Source organism: Neocloeon triangulifer, unplaced genomic scaffold, assembly GCF_031216515.1.
Source record: "Neocloeon triangulifer isolate White Clay Creek 2 clone unplaced genomic scaffold, ASM3121651v1 ptg000012l, whole genome shotgun sequence".
Classification (NCBI taxonomy): domain Eukaryota; kingdom Metazoa; phylum Arthropoda; class Insecta; order Ephemeroptera; family Baetidae; genus Neocloeon; species Neocloeon triangulifer.
Genome location: NW_026775554.1, coordinates 1,139,460 through 1,164,439, shown reverse-complemented (window position 1 = coordinate 1,164,439; position 24,980 = coordinate 1,139,460). Strand labels below are relative to the sequence as shown.

At 34.6% G+C, this 24,980-nt stretch overlaps 3 protein-coding genes across 7 annotated transcripts in view; 1 reads left to right on the top strand and 2 right to left on the bottom strand.

Moving 5' to 3' along the window:
- LOC132196516 (uncharacterized) overlaps positions 1–4,091 on the bottom strand; it is a 105,330-nt gene extending 101,239 nt beyond the window's left edge. The window contains exon 1 of the mRNA XM_059619232.1: positions 3,846–4,091. Within this exon, the coding sequence (XP_059475215.1) occupies positions 3,846–3,906 (61 nt within the window). The 5' untranslated portion in view covers positions 3,907–4,091. The remainder of the gene's footprint in view (positions 1–3,845) is intronic.
- A 981-nt stretch (positions 4,092–5,072) lies between these two features.
- On the bottom strand, positions 5,073–7,532 carry LOC132197132 (zinc finger Y-chromosomal protein 1-like). Of its 2 annotated transcripts, XM_059620213.1 has the most exons (4): positions 7,332–7,532; positions 6,826–6,935; positions 6,633–6,769; positions 5,086–6,567 (listed from the first exon to the last, which is right to left on the bottom strand). In XM_059620213.1, the coding sequence occupies exons 1-4, from the start codon at positions 7,505–7,507 to the stop codon at positions 6,547–6,549; spliced, it is 444 nt and encodes a 147-aa protein (XP_059476196.1). In that variant the 5' UTR covers positions 7,508–7,532; the 3' UTR covers positions 5,086–6,546. The 2 variants fall into 2 exon arrangements, with proteins under 2 accessions (XP_059476195.1, XP_059476196.1); XM_059620212.1 differs by having other exon boundaries at positions 5,073–6,769.
- A 197-nt stretch (positions 7,533–7,729) lies between these two features.
- Positions 7,730–24,980, top strand: part of LOC132198317 (uncharacterized) — a 57,949-nt gene continuing 40,698 nt past the window's right edge. Inside the window, exons 1-4 of one of the 4 annotated variants that reach the window (XM_059622283.1) lie at positions 7,730–7,927; positions 8,527–8,642; positions 8,694–8,784; positions 11,615–12,078. In XM_059622283.1, coding sequence (XP_059478266.1) covers positions 7,752–7,927; positions 8,527–8,642; positions 8,694–8,784; positions 11,615–11,759 — 528 coding nt within the window. In that variant the 5' untranslated portion in view covers positions 7,730–7,751 and the 3' untranslated portion in view covers positions 11,760–12,078. Of the gene's footprint in view, positions 7,928–8,512; positions 8,643–8,693; positions 8,785–11,614; positions 12,079–24,980 lie in introns of those variants that run through there. The other 3 variants (XM_059622285.1, XM_059622284.1, XM_059622282.1) reach the window with 3 other exon arrangements.

The following is a 24,980-nucleotide window of genomic DNA, read 5'->3' as shown; positions in this document are numbered from 1 at the left end:
ATTCGACAGAGAGAAAGAGCAGCGCGGGGACAATGATCGTCGTAGGACGACGGAAAAATTCAATTGAATTAAGCCGGCGCCGTTCTTTGCAACACGTTCGCGAGACGACGCAAGAACGTAATTCGGTTATTGCAGCGTCCGGCCAGGGATTAGAACAATAAAAGAGCTGCACTATTGCATTAGCAGCGCGTCCGCCAATAAAACTCTCCACTTTATGACGGGGTCAATGAAAATTAAACTCGAGAGAGCTGCCGAGTATGTGGATACACGATACATTAAAGGGAAAAACTTAATTAAAATTAACTTCAATTAAATTTTCAAGTAAAGAATCCAATTTTCAAAAGCCTCCGTGACTGAACTTGGAAATGAAGCATTCTTTTCTTCAAGAGTTATGTATGGATTTCAGAGCCCCACTTTCATAATCATTCTCAGAGGTCGCAGATTAAGCAGGATCTTATGATTATCTTCAATCTTCACTGAAATTAAAACTTGTGAACCTTTTCCTAACAACAAGAGATCAATGTAAATTTTTAATTTTTTACGTCGTAACAATAGATTTTATTTTCTCATTTTTATTAAATGGGGTGATAAGAACGTGATTTGTGGACATTTTTATCAAATTTAGCCAAGTAATTAAATAAAAATGATAATAATTTAGAAAATTATTATCAAAAATTCAGTTCTTCCAATAACTTAAATTTTTCTTACTCTGCTTGGAACAGACATCAAAATTGCTAATTTAGGGAAAAATTACCATCAAAATTAAGCCTGTTCTTAATATTTCGTGTCTTTTGACAAATTTATATCCTGTTTGATGAAATAAAATAATGTGAGCAGGGATTTTCTGTACCATGCAGACACAATAAAGTTGTTCATCTTCACCGAGGAAGGCGGATTTTATTTCATCAAAAATGATCACCTCGAGTGACAAAATTAAGGTTCCACAACAACCACTTCAAGAACCTATATAGAAATTAATATCCTGTAAATTTAAATTAGAGGAATTAGTGACAGCAGGGATCTCTGAACCATCTCTCTATATTCATTTGTTTTTAACTCTAATTGTAAAATCCGTCCAGTTTTAAATCTGCATTCTTTTTATTCGCAGTCTGGCGATTTCGAAATCGCTCTCTGCTCTTTTACTTACTTAGACATGCACACCACACTTTTAATGCCCGCTTTGTCAACTGCGATTTGCAGCGAGACCATTGTTTCCAGCCACTGAGCTCGAAACACCGCCGGGTCGCTTCGGCCGCGTTCACCTGTTTGCTAAACGCTTTAAATATATCAAACGCGTTCGCTGAAGAGAGCATTTTCGCCGATCTTTTTAATCACATCAGACACACAGGGTCTCTCTTTCTAATCTGCTTAACTTCATTGAAACGACTGATGCGGTTGAACGTGGAAAATACAAAATACTTTCCTGATAAAAGTATAGGAAATGAAAATAACGAGTATTTTTATGAGAAAACAAAAAAAATCATATAAAGGTTTGCCATCAAATGACACCTTATTTATAAATTTACAAAAAAATGACTCTTTAAATCAATTTTGAACAAATTTATAAAAATTCAAATTTAGTTAATAAATTTTAAGTTTTCTTCTCTATTTCCTGACTTTTATACATTTATTTTTAGCTTCAACTTTTAAAGCCGAATTTTAAATCAAAACCTAAATTTTGGCAAGGAAAATTTATTTCTATGTAAATACCTGCAGTTCTGAAATAATTGAAAATTTCACAAAAATTACTTCAAAAATCATCGTTGCATTTAAGAAAATTGAAAACATGTGTGTTGAAGTGCAAGAAAGTTTCAAAATAAATGTGCTTTTGAAAGTTTCTTGCTTGTATTTTGATAAATTAATGCCATAGTATGGAAATCGCACAAAAATCTCTCATTCATTGCGGATTATATTTTAACACTTTGGAAATGAAACGTCCGATGACGCAAATTGAACAAAATTGAATGAATAAATAATGCAAAAAGCTCGCGATTAACCCATTTCTGACGCGCAAATCAAAATGCAAAATTAAATATAAAATAATTATACTGATTACCATAACATTGAGCGCATCATCGAGTGGTGGTTTTGCCGGAATAATCTCTCTCCCGGCGGACGCAATCAGCGAGCTGCTTTTAAATTAATTAGCGGTCTCTGCGGCGGCCGAGGGAAAAATATGCAGCGAGAAACAAAAGCGCATATTGGACGAATCTCGTGATTTAATGCACTCACTCGACTATTGCAAATTGATGCGGCCGTAAATCTGATTGGCCGAATTAACGGCCATAATAATCTGATCAAACGCCCCCGAGCGTGCATAGTGTGTTGCCATTAATGAATTATTGATGCCGCGCGCCAAACAATGCTACCGGCGACTAATAAGCGCGGGACAAATTTGAATTTTAAATCAGCCCGTCCGTCCGTCCGTCCAAATGGCGGCGGCCAACATGTTATATCGGGCTTCATTAAACTTCACACCGATTTCACTCCATTCCGGAGGCTGATCGGCCAATCCATGTTTTTTGGGTTTTATAATATTATGTGAAAATGCAAATCGAATGGGCTATGAATATGCTCAGCTTTAGTGTAAAATTGTTGCATTTTTAAGCTCAACTGGCACAAAATCAATTTTCAAAACTCTTTACACAATGAAATTTATTTTAGAACCAGCAACATTGGAATTTTTACAGAAGAATGCAGAAACAAATTTTTAAAGATTTCTTTATATTTTCAATAATCTCAATTCTTTCATTTGTTTCTAATTTCCAGCATATAATGTAAATTTTTTTAAATAATTTTAACTTTCTAAAACTTTCAGAGACAAATAACTGATGTCATGCTTGTCAAGGGAACACGAGAATGTTTCAAAATGGAAATTTCTGGAGGCCATGGTGAAAATAGACCCGGAAAGTCACGACGCAAATTGAATAGGCAATTTCCAGAAAGAGCAGCGTGGGTGTAAAAGCTGCTGGCATTAACTTTCGCTTGTTTTCAGCAATTTTTCAAAGCATATACACAGAAAATTACAAAAAAATTACAACCCTCTCTGACAATGAACTTTAATTTTGTAAAGCTAAATGAGATTTTCAATCCAATCTAAAACTTGATAATTAACAGTTAAAAAATAGCCTCCAATCACAATATTTGACATTTTTAACTATCATAACGAAAAAGGCGTGGGAAATATATTTTTTTTAAATTTCAAAATTAATTTGATTAGATTTTGAATATAGAAATTTAGAGGTTCATATAAATTGCAGTAAAATAGTTCTTCACATTAAATGATCATAAAAAGCCTTAAAATTAGTATAAATTCAAATCGCTGCATTTTTCTGTTTTTTTTTTCATTTCTTATTTTCTTATCTTTTTTGTCTATGATCCTGCCAAGCTCCATTCCTTAAATAAGCCAGGTGCCGCTGGTCTGTATGAAATGCCCCCATTTGGTGCAGGAATTCCAACAACGGAGAGGAAACGGCACAAATCTCGAGCAGACAAGTTGCGGCACCTCCCGAACATGATGCAGAGCACTTTTTGACGCGCTAAACAACAAAAGACTCCGACTCTCTGTACCTTCATATTTCGTTTTGATAGTCCCGAATAGTCCACCACGCCACTCTCATATAAATTGTTTACGTTTCTCCACATTTTTTATTCAAAGTCGTTGCAATAGTTAATTAATCAGTGACAATTTTGGTAATTTTCCCATAAATTTGTGCTTTTATAAACCAAGAAAATTTGAACAGAAAATAAAAATTTTTGAAAGTAAAATTTGCATTTTTTCAATTTTCCTTTCCTGATTTTCCGAGTTTAGGCTCGTTTTTTACAATAAAAAATTGGGCACTCACCGAAAATGTGAACGCTGAAGGCCACGAGGGCGAGCAGCACGTGTTTGGTGGACGCGAACATTTGTGCAGACGCGACGGAAACCGATCGCGGAATCGAAGAAAGAATTCACCGACGGTCTCGAGTGGAGGAAGCAAAACTCGGCGGAACTTCTTGGAGCTGCTGCTGGTGAGATTAGAGAGGAGCACAAAGACCAAGAGCGGTCGTCATCACTGCGAGTGCCGGAGACGGTCTGAGGAGGCTGAGCAGCGGCGGCGGCGGCGCCGCCCCTGGCGCGCCAGCGCCACCCCCACCCCTCGCTCGCTGGCTCGCCCGCCCGCCCGCACCCGTTCGCTTATCTGAAGTAGCCAAATATTACTATTATTGTTTCTTTTATGGGCAGCGCTTCTCTCGATACACGCGGCACACGCGGCCAAATAACTTCCTTCGCCGGCCAAGAAATCGTTAAGCAGATATGGTGCGAGCAATAAAAACAAGCTGCACACTCTTTTTTTCGCAGCCCAGAGGAGTACGTGTTGCTGCGCTTCTTGTTTTTGGCTTCGTCTCGTCTTCCTTTTGCTCTGAAATTTCGGTTTTTACTCCGACACCTCGATCGCCGCTCTTAAAATGAGATTTGGCGCCCGCGTGAAAAGTGAAATTGCTGCTTTCAAGCACTTGCACATTTACAGTATTTTTATTTTCATGCTCACGGAATCATTTTATTTTGCAGCAGTAAAAAACACGAAGATTGTGGTAGTGTATTGATGTTTAAAAACGTTTATGCCTAAAAAAGATTCGAAATAATTTAATAAAGGTAAAATCAATTTTAAACAAATTTATTTCATAAAGGAACGTAGTAATTTTTTAAGTTATAGTTACGCAAATATAGATTAAATTTATTTAATTACGATGCAAAATCAAATAAGAATTACAATTAAAAAAAAGCTAGAAGTATATTCTATGCATGTACTTTTTTTAAAATTGAGAAATTTCCTTAATTTAATTAGGATTGTCGTTTTCAAAACTGACCATACAAATCAATTTGTTAAACCATTTATATATATTTTGTCTTCAATGTTCATGTCGTCAATAATATGTGAATTTTGTTTAAATCATGATAAAAAAAAATTAAATAATCTCCACAATTCCGTGAAAAAATTCTCATTTGGGATAGGAAAATTTTGAGAGGAGCTGAAGGAGACGGCAATGATTCAACGACATTCCATAAGACATGATACGAAATAAAAAAAAAAACTAGGAATTTCTTTCTCTCTTAAATATTATGAGGGAAATTAATGATATAAAGAAAAACTCAAAACTTTTTTAAGAACTATGGTTGAATATATTCTAGAAAATTAATTTTGATGAATTGATACGTAAAACTTCTGTGTTTTGTATTTCAATCATTTATTTCTGGATTCACAAATTTATACAATTCCTTTTTGTCCCGAAAAACAATCTGTAACTGAAAACCAAAATCTTAACGATAACAAATAATATAAATCTAAAAACATGTAAAGGTTTTATCTTCTTTCATACCTTGTTTTTACTAATCATCAAAAGTTTGAAATTATTCTAAGTTCATAAATGTATTTACAAGATTATTATTCCAGGAAAAGCAGTAGAGAAAAGAAAAAAAATCTTGTTCTGACGTTGGCTCAGGTCCAAAGGGCAAAACTTGAAATATTTTCCAGGCCTGGGCTACTTGATTGCGCGCACCGGATGTGAATCTGGTGGGCATTGAAGCCGCAGACGATTTCTCATTCTAAGGCGCAGTGAATGTTAATCATGTGCGTTCTTAAAGAACTACAGGACATTTCCTTGTTGCAAATTTTACATTTTGCTTTGCCATTTAAGTGCATGTTGCGAATGTGTTTTTTCAATATTGAGGCATCATAAAATTTAGCCAAGCATTGATCGCAACAATGTTTTTTCTCAATCAGATTGTGAACACATGCCAAGTGATTCTCAATACTGTATTTTGATGAAAGTTCCTTGCTGCAGTGAGCACAATTAAATTTCTTAGCGATTGATTTTATTGTATTCAATCTCTGAAAATTTAAGCTCGAATTGGATTTTGAAGATCGCACATTCTGAACTAATAAATGCTTCAAGTTCACGTGGTATTGCAACAAAGCTTTTTGCCTAAAACTTTTCATGCAAAGTTCACATTGTAATCCATGTTTGCAATTCTTTTCATGCCTTCTGAGAAATTCTAAACAATCAAAACCGGATTTGCATTTCCTGCAAAAACGTTTTGTAAAATGAGAAGAGTAATTGCAAAGTTTAATTCTAAAATTGCAAGCAGGGCATTTTCTAAAGTTGTGAGTACAATTAAAGTGAAGTTTCAAATCAATTCTACTTGAGAAAGTTTTTGGGCATTTCTGACATTTGATTATTTTTAGCACTTGATGAGCTTTTGCCTCGTGATTTTCAATGAAACGCCAACTTCCAGCTTTATAGTCGCAGATTGAGCATTTACATTTTTCATTTTCTCTGCTACTTTTGTGTTTTTTCTCTAAATGCAAATCCATCTCAGCCCGAGTTTTAAAATACAAAGCACAACTATGATTACTGCACCTGATTGCCACATCACGATGCTTTGATTTAACATGTCTACATAGAGCCTTGACATTAAAACCTTTTTTAAGACAATAAATGCAGTCGTAAAGAATTTCTACTTTTGGCTTCAAATGAAATTCTTTTACATGAGCGTCTCTCTCTTCAACAGTTTGAAAATATCTGCTGCAAAGTGAGTGATAATTGCATCTAATAGCAATATCTGCATGATTATTCTGTATATGCCTTACTAAATGAATCAATTGTTTGTTGCAGTAGCCGCAATTTTCGAATATTTTTGACTCAGCCTTTCCTCCAGCACTGTCACTTGCATTTTCCTCACTTGGCAATTTTTCCAGAGAAACCCAACACTGCTGCACTTTTCCAGCTGTAATCATTTGCACCGATAAACATCTCTTTATAATCACATGAGAATCTTCTTACCGCCATAATTTTTATACAGGTTTTGAGTATTTCTGTTGGAATCTTGCTCCGGCCACCAGCAAAAGTCATCGCTCTCATCGTAGGTATTGATGGTCTTGCTGTGATAAAACCTGCAATTTTTTTTTTTTTTTTGTTTATTGAAAGATATTTATTTATTTTTCATTACAAGTCCAGCCAATTACCGAAGAAATTATCGGCTGGTGCTTATCAGACTAATTGCTTCAAATTAGAATCTTTTAGTGCTTACAAAGAAATTCTACGGTGCTCTATATTATTTTCAATTTGCTCATACAATTTGTTCAATTTTGTTTTAACATCCATTTTTTAATTTGTATTTCACATCATTTTTGTTCTGCAAGTTTTTTAACTCTGGTGGTAATTTCTCCTCAATATAGATTCAAAATTATTTATTTTAAAAATACTTTGAATGTCCACCGTAAAAGGGCAAGTAACGAGAGGAAATAATTAAATCTCTTTTAACACTGAATTTATAATTTAATACGTACCTGGCGTCCCAGACGCAGAAGTAGCAGAAGAGGTCTTGGTCGTCGATATCTTTGGCCAAAGTCGTGCCCAAGAAATTCAAACACCACTCGGCCAACTTGTCCTTGTCCAATTCGGCCGCTCGGTGGCCGCCGTCGGCCGCCGGACGCTCGCAAAGTCGGCACAACTCGGCGAACATCTTCCAAAGCCGACTCAACAAGTTGTTTATTATTTTTACAAAACAGCCGTGGCGCTTTCAGGTTCCGCTCATTTTGAAAGTGAAGCGCGCGCGAAAAAGCACGAGATACTTATAATTTAACGTAAATTTGTACGGCCACACGTGATCTTTCGCGCGCTTAGCTATCAAAATAAGCTCCGCCTCCAGCTGAAAAAACGCCTCAGCTGTTTATAAAATAAACAACTTGTTGAGTCGGCTGTGAAAGATGTTTGGTGAGTTGTGCCGACTTTGCGAGCGTCCGGCGGCCGACGGCGGCCACCGAGCGGCCGAATTGGACAAGGACAAGTTGGCCGAGTGGTGTCTGAATTTCTTGGGCACGACTTTGGCCAAAGAAATCGACGACCGAGACCTCTTCTGCTACTTCTGCGTTTGGGACGCCAGGTATTATTTTGTAAAATATAAATATTATTGATTATCATTCTGCTCAAATGAAATTAAAAGATGAAGAAAAACAATTTAAGAAGTGAAAAATCTATTGCCTGCTCTCGAAATGAGAATTACTCGAGCAAGTTGAGCACTATAATTTCCGATAATTTCCAGAAATTATAATAACAAATAACAATCACTCAATTCTCCTTGAAACTTTAACTTTTTCTTAATATTTTTCCATATTTTTTTTTTTAAATTAGCGCACATTCTGTCAATGTTTAAGGGTCTCAATTTAGGGGCTCGGAACCTCCTGTAAATTAGGCAGCGGCTTGTCACATGTGCGTTGTGGGTTGCCTAATTCAGCAACTTTGATATGCCCCAGGCCATTGATTTACCAGATTATTAGGTCCATGCCCCAGGCCCTTTGACCCCATGGGCCCCCGGATATATATCAGATCTGTTCAATGCATATATGGGACTTACGTCCATGAACTTGCACTATAATTTGTTTTTGTTTCGATTACTGTAGTTTATTTTCAAATCGTAAATCACTTTAACCACTAAAATAAATGACTTAATGCATTAAAATTCAAATAGAACTTGTTTTGCAGGTTTTATCATAATAAAAGCCACAATGAAGCAAATGGGGAAGATGATTATGATATGTGCTGGTGGCCAGAACAAGACGTTGACAAAAATGCTCAGGACCTGCATAAAAACTACACAGGTGAAGAGAAATTATTGAATTTAAACAGTATAATTTAAAACTTAATTTCAGATGGAAAATTGCAGCAGTGTTGGGTTTCTTTGGAAAAATTGCCAAGTGAAGAAAAAGCAAGTGCCGACGCTGGAGGAAAGACTGAATCAAGGTTAGGCAAAATTTGCTGTTACTGCGATAAAAATTTTGTTGGCTTGTCTCAGCATGTAAAAATTAATCATGCAGATGTTGCAATCAGATGCAATTATAAGCATAATTGCGGCAAATACTTTAAAACTATAGAGGAGAGAGACGCTCATGTCAATGAATTTCATTTAAAGCCGAAAGAAATAATTGTTTCAAACTGCATTTATTGTACCAAAAAAGGTTTGAAAGGGAGAGGTCTACGTGAACATGTAAAATCAAAGCAGGAGAGGAGAAGTAAAATCTCATTATTAGTTAATTACTAATTCAAATGGACGGACTCAATCAAATGAAGTGTTGCGAAGGATGCTCTCGTTGTGATAGACGTTTGCGCGAACGCGTGAATTTAAAATATTCAAAATTTCAGCGATGAAGTTCAATTTAATCATGTATTTTTTGATAATGCTAGATTAAAATTAATTCCGTCTAGGAGCGGAGGTATTAATGTTTCCGCGAGAATTTTTTTCCGTCCATTTTAAAAATAGAGAAAAGTTATAAAAAATAATAACCTAAACAGAAAAATGTTGCCAATTAAATTTTCTACAATTTTTTTCATTGGCTTAGTAACGTCAAAAATTTTTTCACTTACATACGGAAGGCTCAAAGTCAAAATATTATTTTTTTTATAGCATAAGATTTTTTTAAATTTTTTCGAGATAGCCAATCGATTGGAAATTCAATTTTCACCTTCGTTATCAAATTTCATCAAAAAATATTGAGCCGTTTTAAAATAAGAATATAATAATGTGATCACCCTTCAAACTGCTTTTGAAGACGAGGGTGCCGTCAGAGCGCTCACGAGAAAACAAAGTGCAACTTAAAAACGACTCAATATTTTTTGGTGTAATTTGGAAGCTAGATTTAAAATTAAATTTCCAATCGATTGGCTATCTCAAAAAAATTCTAAAAAATTTTATTCTATGAATAAAAATAATATTTTGACTTTTAGCCTTCCGTACGTAAGTGAAAAAATTTCTGACGCCTTTAAGCCAATGGAAGAAATTGTAGGAAATTTAATTGGCAACATTTTTCTATAAAGGTTTATATTGTTTTAAGCTTTTCTCTATTTTTAAAATTGATGGAACAAAATTCTCGCGGAAACATTAATAACTCCTCTCCCAGACGGAATTTATTTTAAACTAGCAAATCAAAAAATTAATTATCTAATTATGAATCAACGCTGAAATTTTAAATAATTTAAAAGCTGTCAAGTGGCCATTTGTACCAACGGCGCAAATGGCTAGTGGCCATTTGTGTCAAAAAGCGGAGCGACGGACTGGCCATCTGTCCGCGTAGCCGACGATATAAGAAAAAAAATTAAAAAAGTTAAAATCAAAACGCGCTGGAAATAAATTGATGAAGGCATTTTGCGCAGGAACGAAAAGGCCTGCATTCGTGTAATTAATCCGAGTTTGAAGCTTTTTCCGCGTCCTTTTCTTTTTCGACGTGCGTGCACAGGTGAGTAAGAGCGGATGGGACGTATTAGGCAGATGATCTCTCGCTAATTGTGCCTGCACCGGGAGGCAACCCGCACGTCCGAGGCAGCATCCGGGCGAGCATAGCTTGCAGGCGCCGCTCAAATTTAGACACAAAGGCACCGCGCCGTGTCATTAGATGGAAAGAGAGAAGATAAAATCGCAATCTGGCATGCAAATTCGCGCGTCGCATGCTGATGATTGCATCGATCAGCGATTGTTTACTCGCGCCCGATCAGATAGCAAAGCAGAGGAAATTATACCCTCGCAGCTTTGTTTCTAGCAAATCCGCGCGTTTAAAAGTTTGCCTCGCAGGAGAAGGAGATTTTTGGCTCGGGCGCGCCGAAATCTTGTTAGTGCCGAGTGCGCTGGCATTTTAGTTCTCTATTTTTTACCCTTTTGGCCGAGCTGTGTGGTTCAGTTTGCGCAGAGATTATTTGCTGCACCCAAACAATGTTTTATAGTAATTTTAGATGGAAGCACAAAAGCTACGTTTCACTCTAATCTTTTATACAATTTAGTATTAAACTTGAAATATGAAACAGGAAATTTGAAACAAAATTTAGGTTGTTGCTTCTGAAATAGAATTTGGTTCATATTGCTTAATTATTTTTAATGAACTTTTTAGAACTCACTGAAAAACTCTGACTAAAAAACGGCCTAATTATGAGCAAAACGACTTATCAACTTTTTCTCAAAAACGTTGCTTTTTGAGTTTTAAGATCGTTTTGAGATGTAAAAATTACAATAAGTAGATTCAAATTCAATTTTGACTTTTTTGAACCGTTTGCCAATTTTTTTGGGGGAAAATTTTTAAACTTTCGGTCAATTTCATGATTTTATAAAAAAATATATTGTGGTTTCTGGCGGCTGGATACAAATCTCGGACAATTTTTTGCAACATTAACTTGGCTCGTCTTAATTTTATAACAATTTCTCCAAACCAATGCTCAAATAATTAAACGGGAAAAATTAAATATAGAAGAATCTTAACTTCACAATTTTCAATTAAATAGTTGGAAACTTTTAAATAAATTTATATTAATTGAATATTGTGGCTTCTCATTAAATTTGCGAATATTGGACAAGGAATATGTTAATTTTGATTAAATTCTTTTCTTATATTTCAAAGATTTATTTATTGTTTAAATTTTTCAAAATAGTTTTTCGTAGAAATGACAAAAACATCAACCCAAAAATTATTAAAAAAGCTTTTTTTACGGAATATATGTTTTCGGAAGCATAAGAAATGAAATTTCAGGCAGGTGTTTATTCCAATCTTTACAAAATTTGACCAACAGAAGTGTTTCAATTTTCCCTTAGGTCAATTTCAAGTGGAATTAACTCGCGATTAAGCAAACACGCGTCGATGTGCGGCCATCGTGGGTCCTGCACAGGATTATCAGGCCGCGTGGCAATGGATGACAACGGACTGGAAAAGTGTTTGATCGTCGTTCGGCTCGGCTAAAGTTGTTGGCTCGTAAAGCGTATCTGAGTAGGTCAACAACATCGGCCGCGGGCCACGCGAGATTGGCATCTTTCGCCGCCCCCGACCGAAGCATCCCTACGCGTCACCGAGGTGATCCTTCTTCACCCCCGCATATGCAAATGTTTTACTGCAGCACAAATTCCAGGGGCGAATTGAAGCGATGCTTTGGCTGTCGTAAACGCGCGTGATGTGAATTTGACAGCCGCCGCCGGCAGTCAGTCCGACTGCGCTGGGTGGATTTGCAGCGTTAATTAATGCAATCAAAAGGGCACAAAACTCGCACAAACTTATTGTTCCAGGCCGGGCGCATGAAAACAGAGGTGGAGCGAAATTATTGCACGACCTAATTGAATCCGAAACGTTTTTGCAAATACAAAAAGGTCAAAGCAGAGAGGAAATCGTGGAAGCGCTAAAATTTGATTGAACAGGCGGAATTACAAAACACATGAATTAAAAGTTGTTTGTTTGTAACTTCATAGTGCTTAATAATCGAGTTGAAAAAATTTAATCGGGAATTTATTTGTTTGTATGTAAAACACGCAAAAAATTGGGGTTTGACATTCCATTCCTATTGCATGTTTTCAAATTTTTATGTAGTTCAATTAATTGAATTTTAACAGTAAAGCCAAAATATTCCTAAGTTATAAAAATTAAAGCCAATTTTGGTAGTTATTAGGGCAAAAATGTAAATTCTAACCTCCAAAAATGAGTTCTTAAATAGCTAATATGTTGTCGAATAATATATAGTCTTTTTGAATTTTTTTTCTCCACGCCAACTTATTTAAAAATTGTCTTAAAGTCTTTTCCATTTTGACAAAAATTATTTCCAGGAAATTTCGATATTAACTGATTTAAAAGTTTTCTATGTTCCATCTTTTAATTTCATAATTAAGAGACTAATTAAAAAACTTGCTTCTCTTTGCGATTAACTGGAAATGATTTTAAAATTTTCACAATCAGCAAATGTGGAAAAAACCTTATTTGATTAGAAAGAAGAGGAAGAAATAGCATAGATGGAAGGGAAACACGAGTCGGCATCCAATTAAGTTTCCGCCTTTTGAATCAAACCTTAATCTCGCGATGGGCGAAAGAAAATTAAGATTTCTCTTGTTTGGAAAGGCGGCGACCTTGCCTGCGAAATTACCAGCGAGGGGAAGAAAAAAAGGAAAGAATTGATAGAAACGCAGCAGCCGGCATTTTATTATCTCGGCGGAAATCAATAGCAATCACTCAGCAGGGCCGTGTAATAATACAAGGGAAGGGCCGCGCGCAGTGGTAGATTGATAGGTCTTTGCGGTTTGCAAAAGTGGCTGACAGCCGAATTCCGTCAGGCAGGCCGCCGGAGCAAGTTTATCTACCTTTTATCTTTGCGTCCAGCAGCAGAGCCCATTACGCGTCTCAAAGACCCTGTCACGTGTGTGCACCGCCGCACAATGGCCCTCTAAAAAGGACATCAAGTGTGGGGCTTGTTTTACGCGCGCTTGTGAAGAGCTGGAAATTGCCAAGATTAATTCCGATGGATTCGGGCAAAGAAAATTTTCTTGCAATTCCAAAGACAATGAGGCCGAATTTTCACCCTCATTAAGCGCAATTAACGACCGCAAACCGACGGTGCTCACCCCATGACAGCTGTGGCGAGAATAATTGCACCTCTTTTATTTTATATAAAGCAAAAAGGGGATTTGTATTTTGAGAGTTACAATGAAGATGGAAAGGGTTAGAGAAAAGATATGTATTAATATTTGGATACTTGCAAAGATCTTTTATGAATTTTAAATAAATTTTAATGAACCAATTTAAATAAATAAATCAAGTGAAAAACTTTTAAATAAATTTTTAATAGTTTTTAAATGACATTTATAAAAAACCCATCTAATTAAGTAACTTGCCTAGAGCATTATAATTAGCATGAAAAGTTTCTTATACATAATTTATCTGGCAGGAGAAAAACGATTTAATACTTTTGCAAAAAAATGAGCAAATAAAAAGCTTGTTCTCAACATAGAGCAGCAGCTTCTCAAAACAACTACAAGACCTTCTTTGTGTCGAGGATACTCGGTAATTAATCTTGTTTCTTTCTCTGTTACAAAGTTGCGAGGATCCCAATTAAAAATAAAACGCACGCTCCTGCTAATGAGTAATTATTTCCTTCGGTTCGCCGCTCCTTTTCTCCAGCGGAATTTCACGCAGCCTTTTATCCTTTGTGGGAAGAAATCCGTCTCATTAATAAGCTCAGTCTTTAATCCTAGCTCTCGAGAGTTTAATTTTGAGATGCAGCCGAGAATTATCTCAGGCGTCGCGGAAAACGGCGGAATTAGTAATGAAAGCCCTGAAATCAAAATAAATCGAGCTTCTAAATAAACATTTTGCCTGCAATCGCGTGATTGCAATGAGTTTGCTCTGGCACTAGAATCAGCGCGCCAAAGTAAACACCAATGATTGCGCTTTCATTTTTTGCTTCCTCGTTAATTTAATTGGTTGCCGACGCAGATGAAGCTTATTTTAATTCTATACTTTGAAATAGAAAATTAAAGTTTTTTTCTGTCAAAATTAAATCACTTAATATTATCGCTGTATCATTTAAATAAAAAAAGAATATATATTTGAAAACTTACTTTTCAAACGACTGGATTAATGTTTCAGTTTTGACTTTGATTAAGTACAGAGTAATTCCTCCAGCGAAAGCTTGGATTTTTGCAAATCGACCAAAATTCCCAGCAAATTTCAATCCGCAATATAGAACTTATTTTTTTTCGTGTCTGACAATTATTTCTGTGCAATTTTTTTTCTGTACTCACGACTGGAGGATAACTAATTTTCACTGTTTCAATTAAATGTTTTTGGGTAGGAGAAAATGTTTTTATTTTAATTTCCGATGTTTGACAATCGATGTATGGCTCGGGGCGTCTCTTTGTTTCCTTTATTCCGGGAAACGGTGAAATATATTATTTTAGTTCTCGCAAAAGCGCACAATGAACACGCGGGCATTCATTACTGGTTAATGGCGACGCGTGCAGCAGCGAAAGTATGCAAATATAAATGTACCTGTGTGTGCGGTGTTTTGTGTGTAGCGGCATAAAAGATGCTCTGAATAAGCCATGAACTAATGAGTGCGCACAGAGGGAAAAATAAAAGGCGGCGGCGGCAAACGGAAAAGGTTCTCATTCCGCTCATTAAATACCGAAGAGTGCTTTTGAAGCAGGCGCGGTGCTGGAGACGCGCGCGAGGCTTATATGAATGTACAACCCTTTCCCTCGACACGCGCTTCGCCGACCCGTTCGTTTTCTCTCTGTTGAATCAAAGCGTCCAATTTGTGTTAAACGCATATTCTTGTGTATTTCAAAGCTTTATTTTCCACGTTTAAAAGCGGAAAAATTCTTATATTTGTTTAATAACGGTGAAATTTTTAATTAAATCTTTTGATTGAAAAGTGGTTTGATGTGAATTTTGAAAATTTAATTCTTTTAGTAAACTTTTTCAGTCTAATTAAATTTAAAAAATATTGCCCATGTTAAAAAATTTGCTATAAAAGACCTTAAAATAATAAATGAACTTCTATTTAATATTTAATTTAAAATTATTAATTAATAATCGTCATTTTAGCAAACAAACCAGTGAAAATGAAATAGAATTTCTCTCTCTTCCTCCTTTTCTGCTTCTGCAGTTTTTTCACATTGAATGAAATGTGGGAGGAATCGTGGGCCCAATTAAAAGAATCCCTGCAGCCACAGACAATGAATGGCTTTCAGGGCCAACTTTTTTCATTACTGCGCCACTTTGGGGCAAGAAATCAGAAAAAAGTGGCTGCAGTCGGACAATATATAAGATTTTGCACTGCGCGCCTTTTCCACAGATAGTGAAAATAAAATACTTGACACTTTTTATTAGTTCCGCGCCGAGCCATAAAAAGGTGGCGTCTAATCAGAGCGGTCGTATTTCATATACGTATCAGCTGCGACTTCTCAAAAAGTTGTTCAACATTTAACATGCCCAGAGATTAACGCGGCCGTCACAAACGCGGCGCGACAACTGCACAGTTTCCTTTTCGCACACTCGAGCTGGTTTAAACTGCAAAACCGCAACCGGATGCGCCCAGCATTGATTTACGAGTTTGATCTCATTGTCACAAACACCGCCTGTGTTCCTGACGAAAATTTGGAAATGTGTTTTATCTGATAAAACAAAAATAGTTTCCACTTTCCAGAAACGAATATTGTAAAAACAAAATTCTGTCATTTTCTTTCATAACAATAGAAAAAATAATATATTGTATTTAAAATTTTTTTCCTTTTCGTAAATTGTTCACCCACTTGTTTAGATGAAAATAAAATGAATTAATTTATTATTTTTTGTTTGCTTGAGTTTATGAAGAAGCAAAAAATTTCAAGTGGGCGCTGATATCACTTCCTTCAAGCGAGGGAAATTATTATCAGAGGAAATTTTCATTTTATCTATTTAGTCGAGGCAAAGTAGAAACAAAACACGTTGAAGAAAAACATGGGCTGTTTAAAAGTGTTGAATTACTTTTTCGTGAGCTGCCTCGCTTTGGCCCTTCTCGGCTACACAATCGATTTGCGATTTCTGCAGGTTTTCAGCACCGGTGGACACTTGAATGTGAAAATTAAACAACTGACCAAACGACTGCCGAATGCGGTCATTATAGGGGTCAAGAAAGGGGGCACGCGGGCCCTTCTCGAATTCATCGCCACCCATCCAAAGGTCAAGGCGCGAATGTTGGAGTCGCAATTTTTCTGCATTGAAAAACTTTACAGAAAAGGCCTTGGGCATTACAAGTAAGTCATTGAATGAGAAAGGCTTTGAAATTATTTAAGATTTAATTCCTAAACTTGCAGAAAACAATCGAAACCGTCGTATTCAGACGATATTGTAATAGAAAAATCGCCTTGCTACTTTGAAAGTCCGCAGGTTCCTGAGAGGATGAAAAAAGCCATTCCGAATGCAAAATTGATTTTACTTCTTCGAGAACCGATCGAAAGATTGGTGTCGCATTTTTTGCAAAACTTGAAGGCCACGTAAATTTAAATTATTCTTTATTCAAATGTGACCAGAAATTTTTTTACTTAATTTTTAGGAGAAACACGTCGCATGTGAAATTTGAGTCTGTCGTTTCTGAAAAAACTCCAAAGGGATACAAAATAATCGACACCGAGTGGTTTGCGCTGAACGTCAGCAGATACGTGGATTATTACAAAGTATGGACGCGATATTTCAGCCCGAGCCAAATATTACTCGTTTCAAGTGAAAAACTCGTCGCAGAGCCGTGGGTCGTTTTGGAAAAAGTGCAACGCTTTCTCAATTTGGAAGTTCTGATTACTAAAAAGAGCTTTTTGTTCAACAAAAATAAAGGATTCATGTGTCTGAGAAAAACTTTAAACAACCGGCAACCGTGCCTAACGGAAGACAAGGGTAGAAAACACCCTGCGATAGATCCAGAGGTTTTTGATGCCCTCAAAAATTACTTTAAACCTCACATTTTATCGTTTATTAACGAGAGCAAGTGCGAATTTTGCCACGAGTGGCTTTCAAGATAAAGAAATCAAGTGTAGACATCAAATTAAAATAAATCATTTTATTCTATAGAAATATTCCACTATAATTTTCTATCTAACAATAAAAAAAGGGTGAATTTGATAAAAGAAATTAAAACTTTTTGAAAATTATAATTAAAAAAGTTAGGTACAAAACAGTTGTTTCTTTAAAATATTTTTGCTAATTCCTTTTTAAATTATTTCATTCGAATTACAAAAAGCAATTTAATTGTTAACATCAATTTCCACAGTGAACGTTTGAGCGAAGTTAATTAAAAAAAACGGATAAAAACCTCCTTTTTTTACCAGTGTACATATTACATATTTATTCGAAAGCAGATTATTTTGTCAAGCTCTTCGGAATAAATTCTAAGCTGCTCTAAAAGAGGATCAAGGATGACGGATGACACATACAGAGCATGTTGTGTAATATTGGGCAGAGCTCTGAGGAGCGAGACAAAATTGATATCTGTGCGTCCGTCGATTCATCGTCGCGGCTGCCAGATATATCAAAAGAAGAACTCCAGGGTTATGGATGTTCTCGTGTCGCAAAACAAGTCGCGGAAAAGAAAGAAAGTCGTTCGAGTGCACTTCCCTTGCATGCATTTCCACTGAGAGAACTCTTGCTACAGGCAATAAAACATTTTCATCTTTGGCACGGGAAAAAAGTAAAAGAAACCATTTCTCGCTTTTTGATTTGAGAGCAGTTTTTCGCTCACTCTCTCTCGATACGTGTGTCACAGAGAAAAGCCCCTTCTCTTTATACACGCGTCAAACTTTGCTCCGCTTTTTACATTATTTTCCTTTTTTTTATTTTGCTCCCCCGCTCTCGCTCAAACATCATCTTTCGCGACTGCAAACAAATTGTGCAAGTTTTCCTTCCACACGCTGCTCCCTGTTTCTTTGCGCCCGAGCAAATCGTTTTGTGTTTGCCTCTTTACATCATATTTATTTACCTCTCCATCTGACGACTGCTGCACAACAGTCTATTGATTTTGCCCTTTCCTCCTATTTGCATTTGCCCTTTTCCTTTGATCGAGCTTATTTTTCACTCGTCCCGGCCCCGACAGCAAACGAGAAAAGCAAGCGTCTTTTCAATTAAGTTTTTCTCGCCGTCCTCGTCTGCATGTCTGTGCGCGCGCGCGCGTTGATAGTTTATTAAAAGGTTTTCTCTATTCCATGTGTGTGTGTGTGTGTGTGTGTGTGTGTGTGTGTGTGTTATATTAGTTTGCTCTGGGCTATTAATAATTCAAATGGGACTTGCATATGGACGAGAGCACAGCTCGTTTGTTTGTGCGGAAAAAAAACACTCTTTTGCACTTGCATGAACTGCAAATTAAATGGAAATCGCTCGCCTTTTAATTAATTTTATGCAATTATTTTTTCCCTGTTATTAAAAATCTGGACGAGTTTGTATTCAAAAGCAGATTCTTATATTCCCACCACATTACAAATAAATTATTTCAACGCTAATTTTTTTAAATAACCTTTTAAATTAAAAAATGGAATTTCTCATAATTATAGGTTGAATAAATTTGAGTATGTTCATAAAGAAATTACCTTCAAATTAGCTGAAAAATTTGGTTTTTTACTCGATACAACCCATTGATTCTCAGATATAATTTATTTCTAAAATATTAAAAAAAATCGTAAAATCAAGAAATGCTCATACCCGTAGAGTGCCCCATGGATTAATATATGGATAAAAATCCTTCAAATTAGCTGAAAAATTTGGTTTTTTACTCGATACAACCCATTGACTCTCAGATATAATTTATTTTTAAAATATTAAAAAAGTCGTAAAATCAAGAAATGCTCCTACCCGTAGAGTGCCCCATGGATTTATATAAGGATAAAAATCCTTCAAATTAGCTGAAAAATTTGGTTTTTTACTCGATACAACCCATTGACTCTCAGATATAATTTATTTTTAAAATATTAAAAAAGTCGTAAAATCAAGAAATGCTCATACCCGTCGAGTGCCCCATGGATTAATATATGGATAAAAATCCTTCAAATTAGCTGAAAGAATTGGTTTTTTACTCGATACAACCCATTGACTCTCAGATATAATTTATTTCTAAAATATTAAAAAAATCGTAAAATCAAGAAATGCTCCTACCCGTCGAGTGCCCCATGGATTAATATATGGATAAAAATCCTTCAAATTAGCTGAAAGAATTGGTTTTTTACTCGATACAACCCATTGACTCTCAGATATAATTTATTTCTAAAATATTAAAAAAATCGTAAAATCAAGAAATGCTCCTACCCGTAGAGTGCCCCATGGATTAATATATGGATAAAAATCCTTCAAATTAGCTGAAAGAATTGGTTTTTTACTCGATACAACCCATTGACTCTCAGATATAATTTATTTCTAAAATATTAAAAAAATCGTAAAATCAAGAAATGCTCATACCCGTCGAGTGCCCCATGGATTAATATATGGATAAAAATCCTTCAAATTAGCTGAAAGAATTGGTTTTTTACTCGATACAACCCATTGACTCTCAGATATAATTTATTTTTAAAATATTAAAAAAGTCGTAAAATCAAGAAATGCTCATACCCGTCGAGTGCCCCATGGATTAATATATGGATAAAAATCCTTCAAATTAGCTGAAAGAATTGGTTTTTTACTCGATACAACCCATTGACTCTCAGATATAATTTATTTTTAAAATATTAAAAAAGTCGTAAAATCAAGAAATGCTCCTACCCGTAGAGTGCCCCATGGATTTATATAAGGATAAAAATCCTTCAAATTAGCTGAAAAATTTGGTTTTTTACTCGATACAACCCATTGACTCTCAGATATAATTTATTTTTAAAATATTAAAAAAGTCGTAAAATCAAGAAATGCTCCTACCCGTAGAGTGCCCCATGGATTTATATAAGGATAAAAATCCTTCAAATTAGCTGAAAAATTTGGTTTTTTACTCGATACAACCCATTGACTCTCAGATATAATTTATTTTTAAAATATTAAAAAAGTCGTAAAATCAAGAAATGCTCATACCCGTCGAGTGCCCCATGGATTAATATATGGATAAAAATCCTTCAAATTAGCTGAAAGAATTGGTTTTTTACTCGATACAACCCATTGACTCTCAGATATAATTTATTTTTAAAATATTAAAAAAGTCGTAAAATCAAGAAATGCTCCTACCCGTCGAGTGCCCCATGGATTAATATATGGATAAAAATCCTTCAAATTAGCTGAAAGAATTGGTTTTTTACTCGATACAACCCATTGACTCTCAGATATAATTTATTTTTAAAATATTAAAAAAGTCGTAAAATCAAGAAATGCTCATACCCGTCGAGTGCCCCATGGATTAATATATGGATAAAAATCCTTCAAATTAGCTGAAAGAATTGGTTTTTTACTCGATACAACCCATTGACTCTCAGATATAATTTATTTTTAAAATATTAAAAAAGTCGTAAAATCAAGAAATGCTCCTACCCGTAGAGTGCCCCATGGATTTATATAAGGATAAAAATCCTTCAAATTAGCTGAAAAATTTGGTTTTTTACTCGATACAACCCATTGACTCTCAGATATAATTTATTTTTAAAATATTAAAAAAGTCGTAAAATCAAGAAATGCTCCTACCCGTAGAGTGCCCCATGGATTTATATAAGGATAAAAATCCTTCAAATTAGCTGAAAAATTTGGTTTTTTACTCGATACAACCCATTGACTCTCAGATATAATTTATTTTTAAAATATTAAAAAAGTCGTAAAATCAAGAAATGCTCATACCCGTCGAGTGCCCCATGGATTAATATATGGATAAAAATCCTTCAAATTAGCTGAAAGAATTGGTTTTTTACTCGATACAACCCATTGACTCTCAGATATAATTTATTTTTAAAATATTAAAAAAGTCGTAAAATCAAGAAATGCTCATACCCGTCGAGTGCCCCATGGATTAATATATGGATAAAAATCCTTCAAATTAGCTGAAAGAATTGGTTTTTTACTCGATACAACCCATTGACTCTCAGATATAATTTATTTCTAAAATATTAAAAAAATCGTAAAATCAAGAAATGCTCCTACCCGTCGAGTGCCCCATGGATTAATATATGGATAAAAATCCTTCAAATTAGCTGAAAGAATTGGTTTTTTACTCGATACAACCCATTGACTCTCAGATATAATTTATTTCTAAAATATTAAAAAAATCGTAAAATCAAGAAATGCTCCTACCCGTAGAGTGCCCCATGGATTTATATAAGGATAAAAATCCTTCAAATTAGCTGAAAAATTTGGTTTTTTACTCGATACAACCCATTGACTCTCAGATATAATTTATTTTTAAAATATTAAAAAAGTCGTAAAATCAAGAAATGCTCCTACCCGTAGAGTGCCCCATGGATTTATATAAGGATAAAAATCCTTCAAATTAGCTGAAAAATTTGGTTTTTTACTCGATACAACCCATTGACTCTCAGATATAATTTATTTTTAAAATATTAAAAAAGTCGTAAAATCAAGAAATGCTCATACCCGTCGAGTGCCCCATGGATTAATATATGGATAAAAATCCTTCAAATTAGCTGAAAGAATTGGTTTTTTACTCGATACAACCCATTGACTCTCAGATATAATTTATTTCTAAAATATTAAAAAAATCGTAAAATCAAGAAATGCTCCTACCCGTAGAGTGCCCCATGGATTAATATATGGATAAAAATCCTTCAAATTAGCTGAAAAATTTGGTTTTTTGCTCAATACAACCGTTTGATTCTCAGATATAATTTATTTTTAAAATATTAAAAAAGTCGTAAAATCAAGAAATGCTCATACCCGTCGAGTGCCCCATGGATTAATATATGGATAAAAATCCTTCAAATTAGCTGAAAGAATTGGTTTTTTACTCGATACAACCCATTGACTCTCAGATATAATTTATTTTTAAAATATTAAAAAAGTCGTAAAATCAAGAAATGCTCCTACCCGTCGAGTGCCCCATGGATTAATATATGGATAAAAATCCTTCAAATTAGCTGAAAGAATTGGTTTTTTACTCGATACAACCCATTGACTCTCAGATATAATTTATTTTTAAAATATTAAAAAAGTCGTAAAATCAAGAAATGCTCATACCCGTCGAGTGCCCCATGGATTAATATATGGATAAAAATCCTTCAAATTAGCTGAAAGAATTGGTTTTTTACTCGATACAACCCATTGACTCTCAGATATAATTTATTTTTAAAATATTAAAAAAGTCGTAAAATCAAGAAATGCTCCTACCCGTCGAGTGCCCCATGGATTAATATATGGATAAAAATCCTTCAAATTAGCTGAAAGAATTGGTTTTTTACTCGATACAACCCATTGACTCTCAGATATAATTTATTTTTAAAATATTAAAAAAGTCGTAAAATCAAGAAATGCTCATACCCGTCGAGTGCCCCATGGATTAATATATGGATAAAAATCCTTCAAATTAGCTGAAAGAATTGGTTTTTTACTCGATACAACCCATTGACTCTCAGATATAATTTATTTTTAAAATATTAAAAAAGTCGTAAAATCAAGAAATGCTCCTACCCGTAGAGTGCCCCATGGATTTATATAAGGATAAAAATCCTTCAAATTAGCTGAAAAATTTGGTTTTTTACTCGATACAACCCATTGACTCTCAGATATAATTTATTTTTAAAATATTAAAAAAGTCGTAAAATCAAGAAATGCTCCTACCCGTAGAGTGCCCCATGGATTTATATAAGGATAAAAATCCTTCAAATTAGCTGAAAAATTTGGTTTTTTACTCGATACAACCCATTGACTCTCAGATATAATTTATTTTTAAAATATTAAAAAAGTCGTAAAATCAAGAAATGCTCATACCCGTCGAGTGCCCCATGGATTAATATATGGATAAAAATCCTTCAAATTAGCTGAAAGAATTGGTTTTTTACTCGATACAACCCATTGACTCTCAGATATAATTTATTTTTAAAATATTAAAAAAGTCGTAAAATCAAGAAATGCTCCTACCCGTCGAGTGCCCCATGGATTAATATATGGATAAAAATCCTTCAAATTAGCTGAAAGAATTGGTTTTTTACTCGATACAACCCATTGACTCTCAGATATAATTTATTTCTAAAATATTAAAAAAATCGTAAAATCAAGAAATGCTCCTACCCGTAGAGTGCCCCATGGATTAATATATGGATAAAAATCCTTCAAATTAGCTGAAAAATTTGGTTTTTTGCTCAATACAACCGTTTGATTCTCAGATATAATTTATTTTTAAAATATTAAAAAAGTCGTAAAATCAAGAAATGCTCATACCCGTCGAGTGCCCCATGGATTAATATATGGATAAAAATCCTTCAAATTAGCTGAAAGAATTGGTTTTTTACTCGATACAACCCATTGACTCTCAGATATAATTTATTTTTAAAATATTAAAAAAGTCGTAAAATCAAGAAATGCTCATACCCGTCGAGTGCCCCATGGATTAATATATGGATAAAAATCCTTCAAATTAGCTGAAAGAATTGGTTTTTTACTCGATACAACCCATTGACTCTCAGATATAATTTATTTTTAAAATATTAAAAAAGTCGTAAAATCAAGAAATGCTCATACCCGTCGAGTGCCCCATGGATTAATATATGGATAAAAATCCTTCAAATTAGCTGAAAGAATTGGTTTTTTACTCGATACAACCCATTGACTCTCAGATATAATTTATTTTTAAAATATTAAAAAAGTCGTAAAATCAAGAAATGCTCCTACCCGTCGAGTGCCCCATGGATTAATATATGGATAAAAATCCTTCAAATTAGCTGAAAGAATTGGTTTTTTACTCGATACAACCCATTGACTCTCAGATATAATTTATTTTTAAAATATTAAAAAAGTCGTAAAATCAAGAAATGCTCATACCCGTCGAGTGCCCCATGGATTAATATATGGATAAAAATCCTTCAAATTAGCTGAAAGAATTGGTTTTTTACTCGATACAACCCATTGACTCTCAGATATAATTTATTTCTAAAATATTAAAAAAATCGTAAAATCAAGAAATGCTCCTACCCGTAGAGTGCCCCATGGATTAATATATGGATAAAAATCCTTCAAATTAGCTGAAAAATTTGGTTTTTTACTCGATACAACCCATTGACTCTCAGATATAATTTATTTTTAAAATATTAAAAAAGTCGTAAAATCAAGAAATGCTCCTACCCGTCGAGTGCCCCATGGATTAATATATGGATAAAAATCCTTCAAATTAGCTGAAAGAATTGGTTTTTTACTCGATACAACCCATTGACTCTCAGATATAATTTATTTTTAAAATATTAAAAAAGTCGTAAAATCAAGAAATGCTCATACCCGTCGAGTGCCCCATGGATTAATATATGGATAAAAATCCTTCAAATTAGCTGAAAGAATTGGTTTTTTACTCGATACAACCCATTGACTCTCAGATATAATTTATTTTTAAAATATTAAAAAAGTCGTAAAATCAAGAAATGCTCCTACCCGTAGAGTGCCCCATGGATTTATATAAGGATAAAAATCCTTCAAATTAGCTGAAAAATTTGGTTTTTTACTCGATACAACCCATTGACTCTCAGATATAATTTATTTTTAAAATATTAAAAAAGTCGT

Coding starts and splice junctions, on each gene's coding strand:
- LOC132197132 (XM_059620212.1), bottom strand. CDS start 7,507: ATGTTCGCCGAGTTGTGCCGACTTTGCGAGCGTCCGGCGGCCGACGGC. Junction 6,936..7,331: donor TTCTGCGTCTGGGACGCCAG/GTACGTATTAAA, acceptor AAAAAATTGCAG/GTTTTATCACAGCAAGACCA. Junction 6,770..6,825: donor CCTGTATAAAAATTATGGCG/GTAAGAAGATTC, acceptor AAATGATTACAG/CTGGAAAAGTGCAGCAGTGT.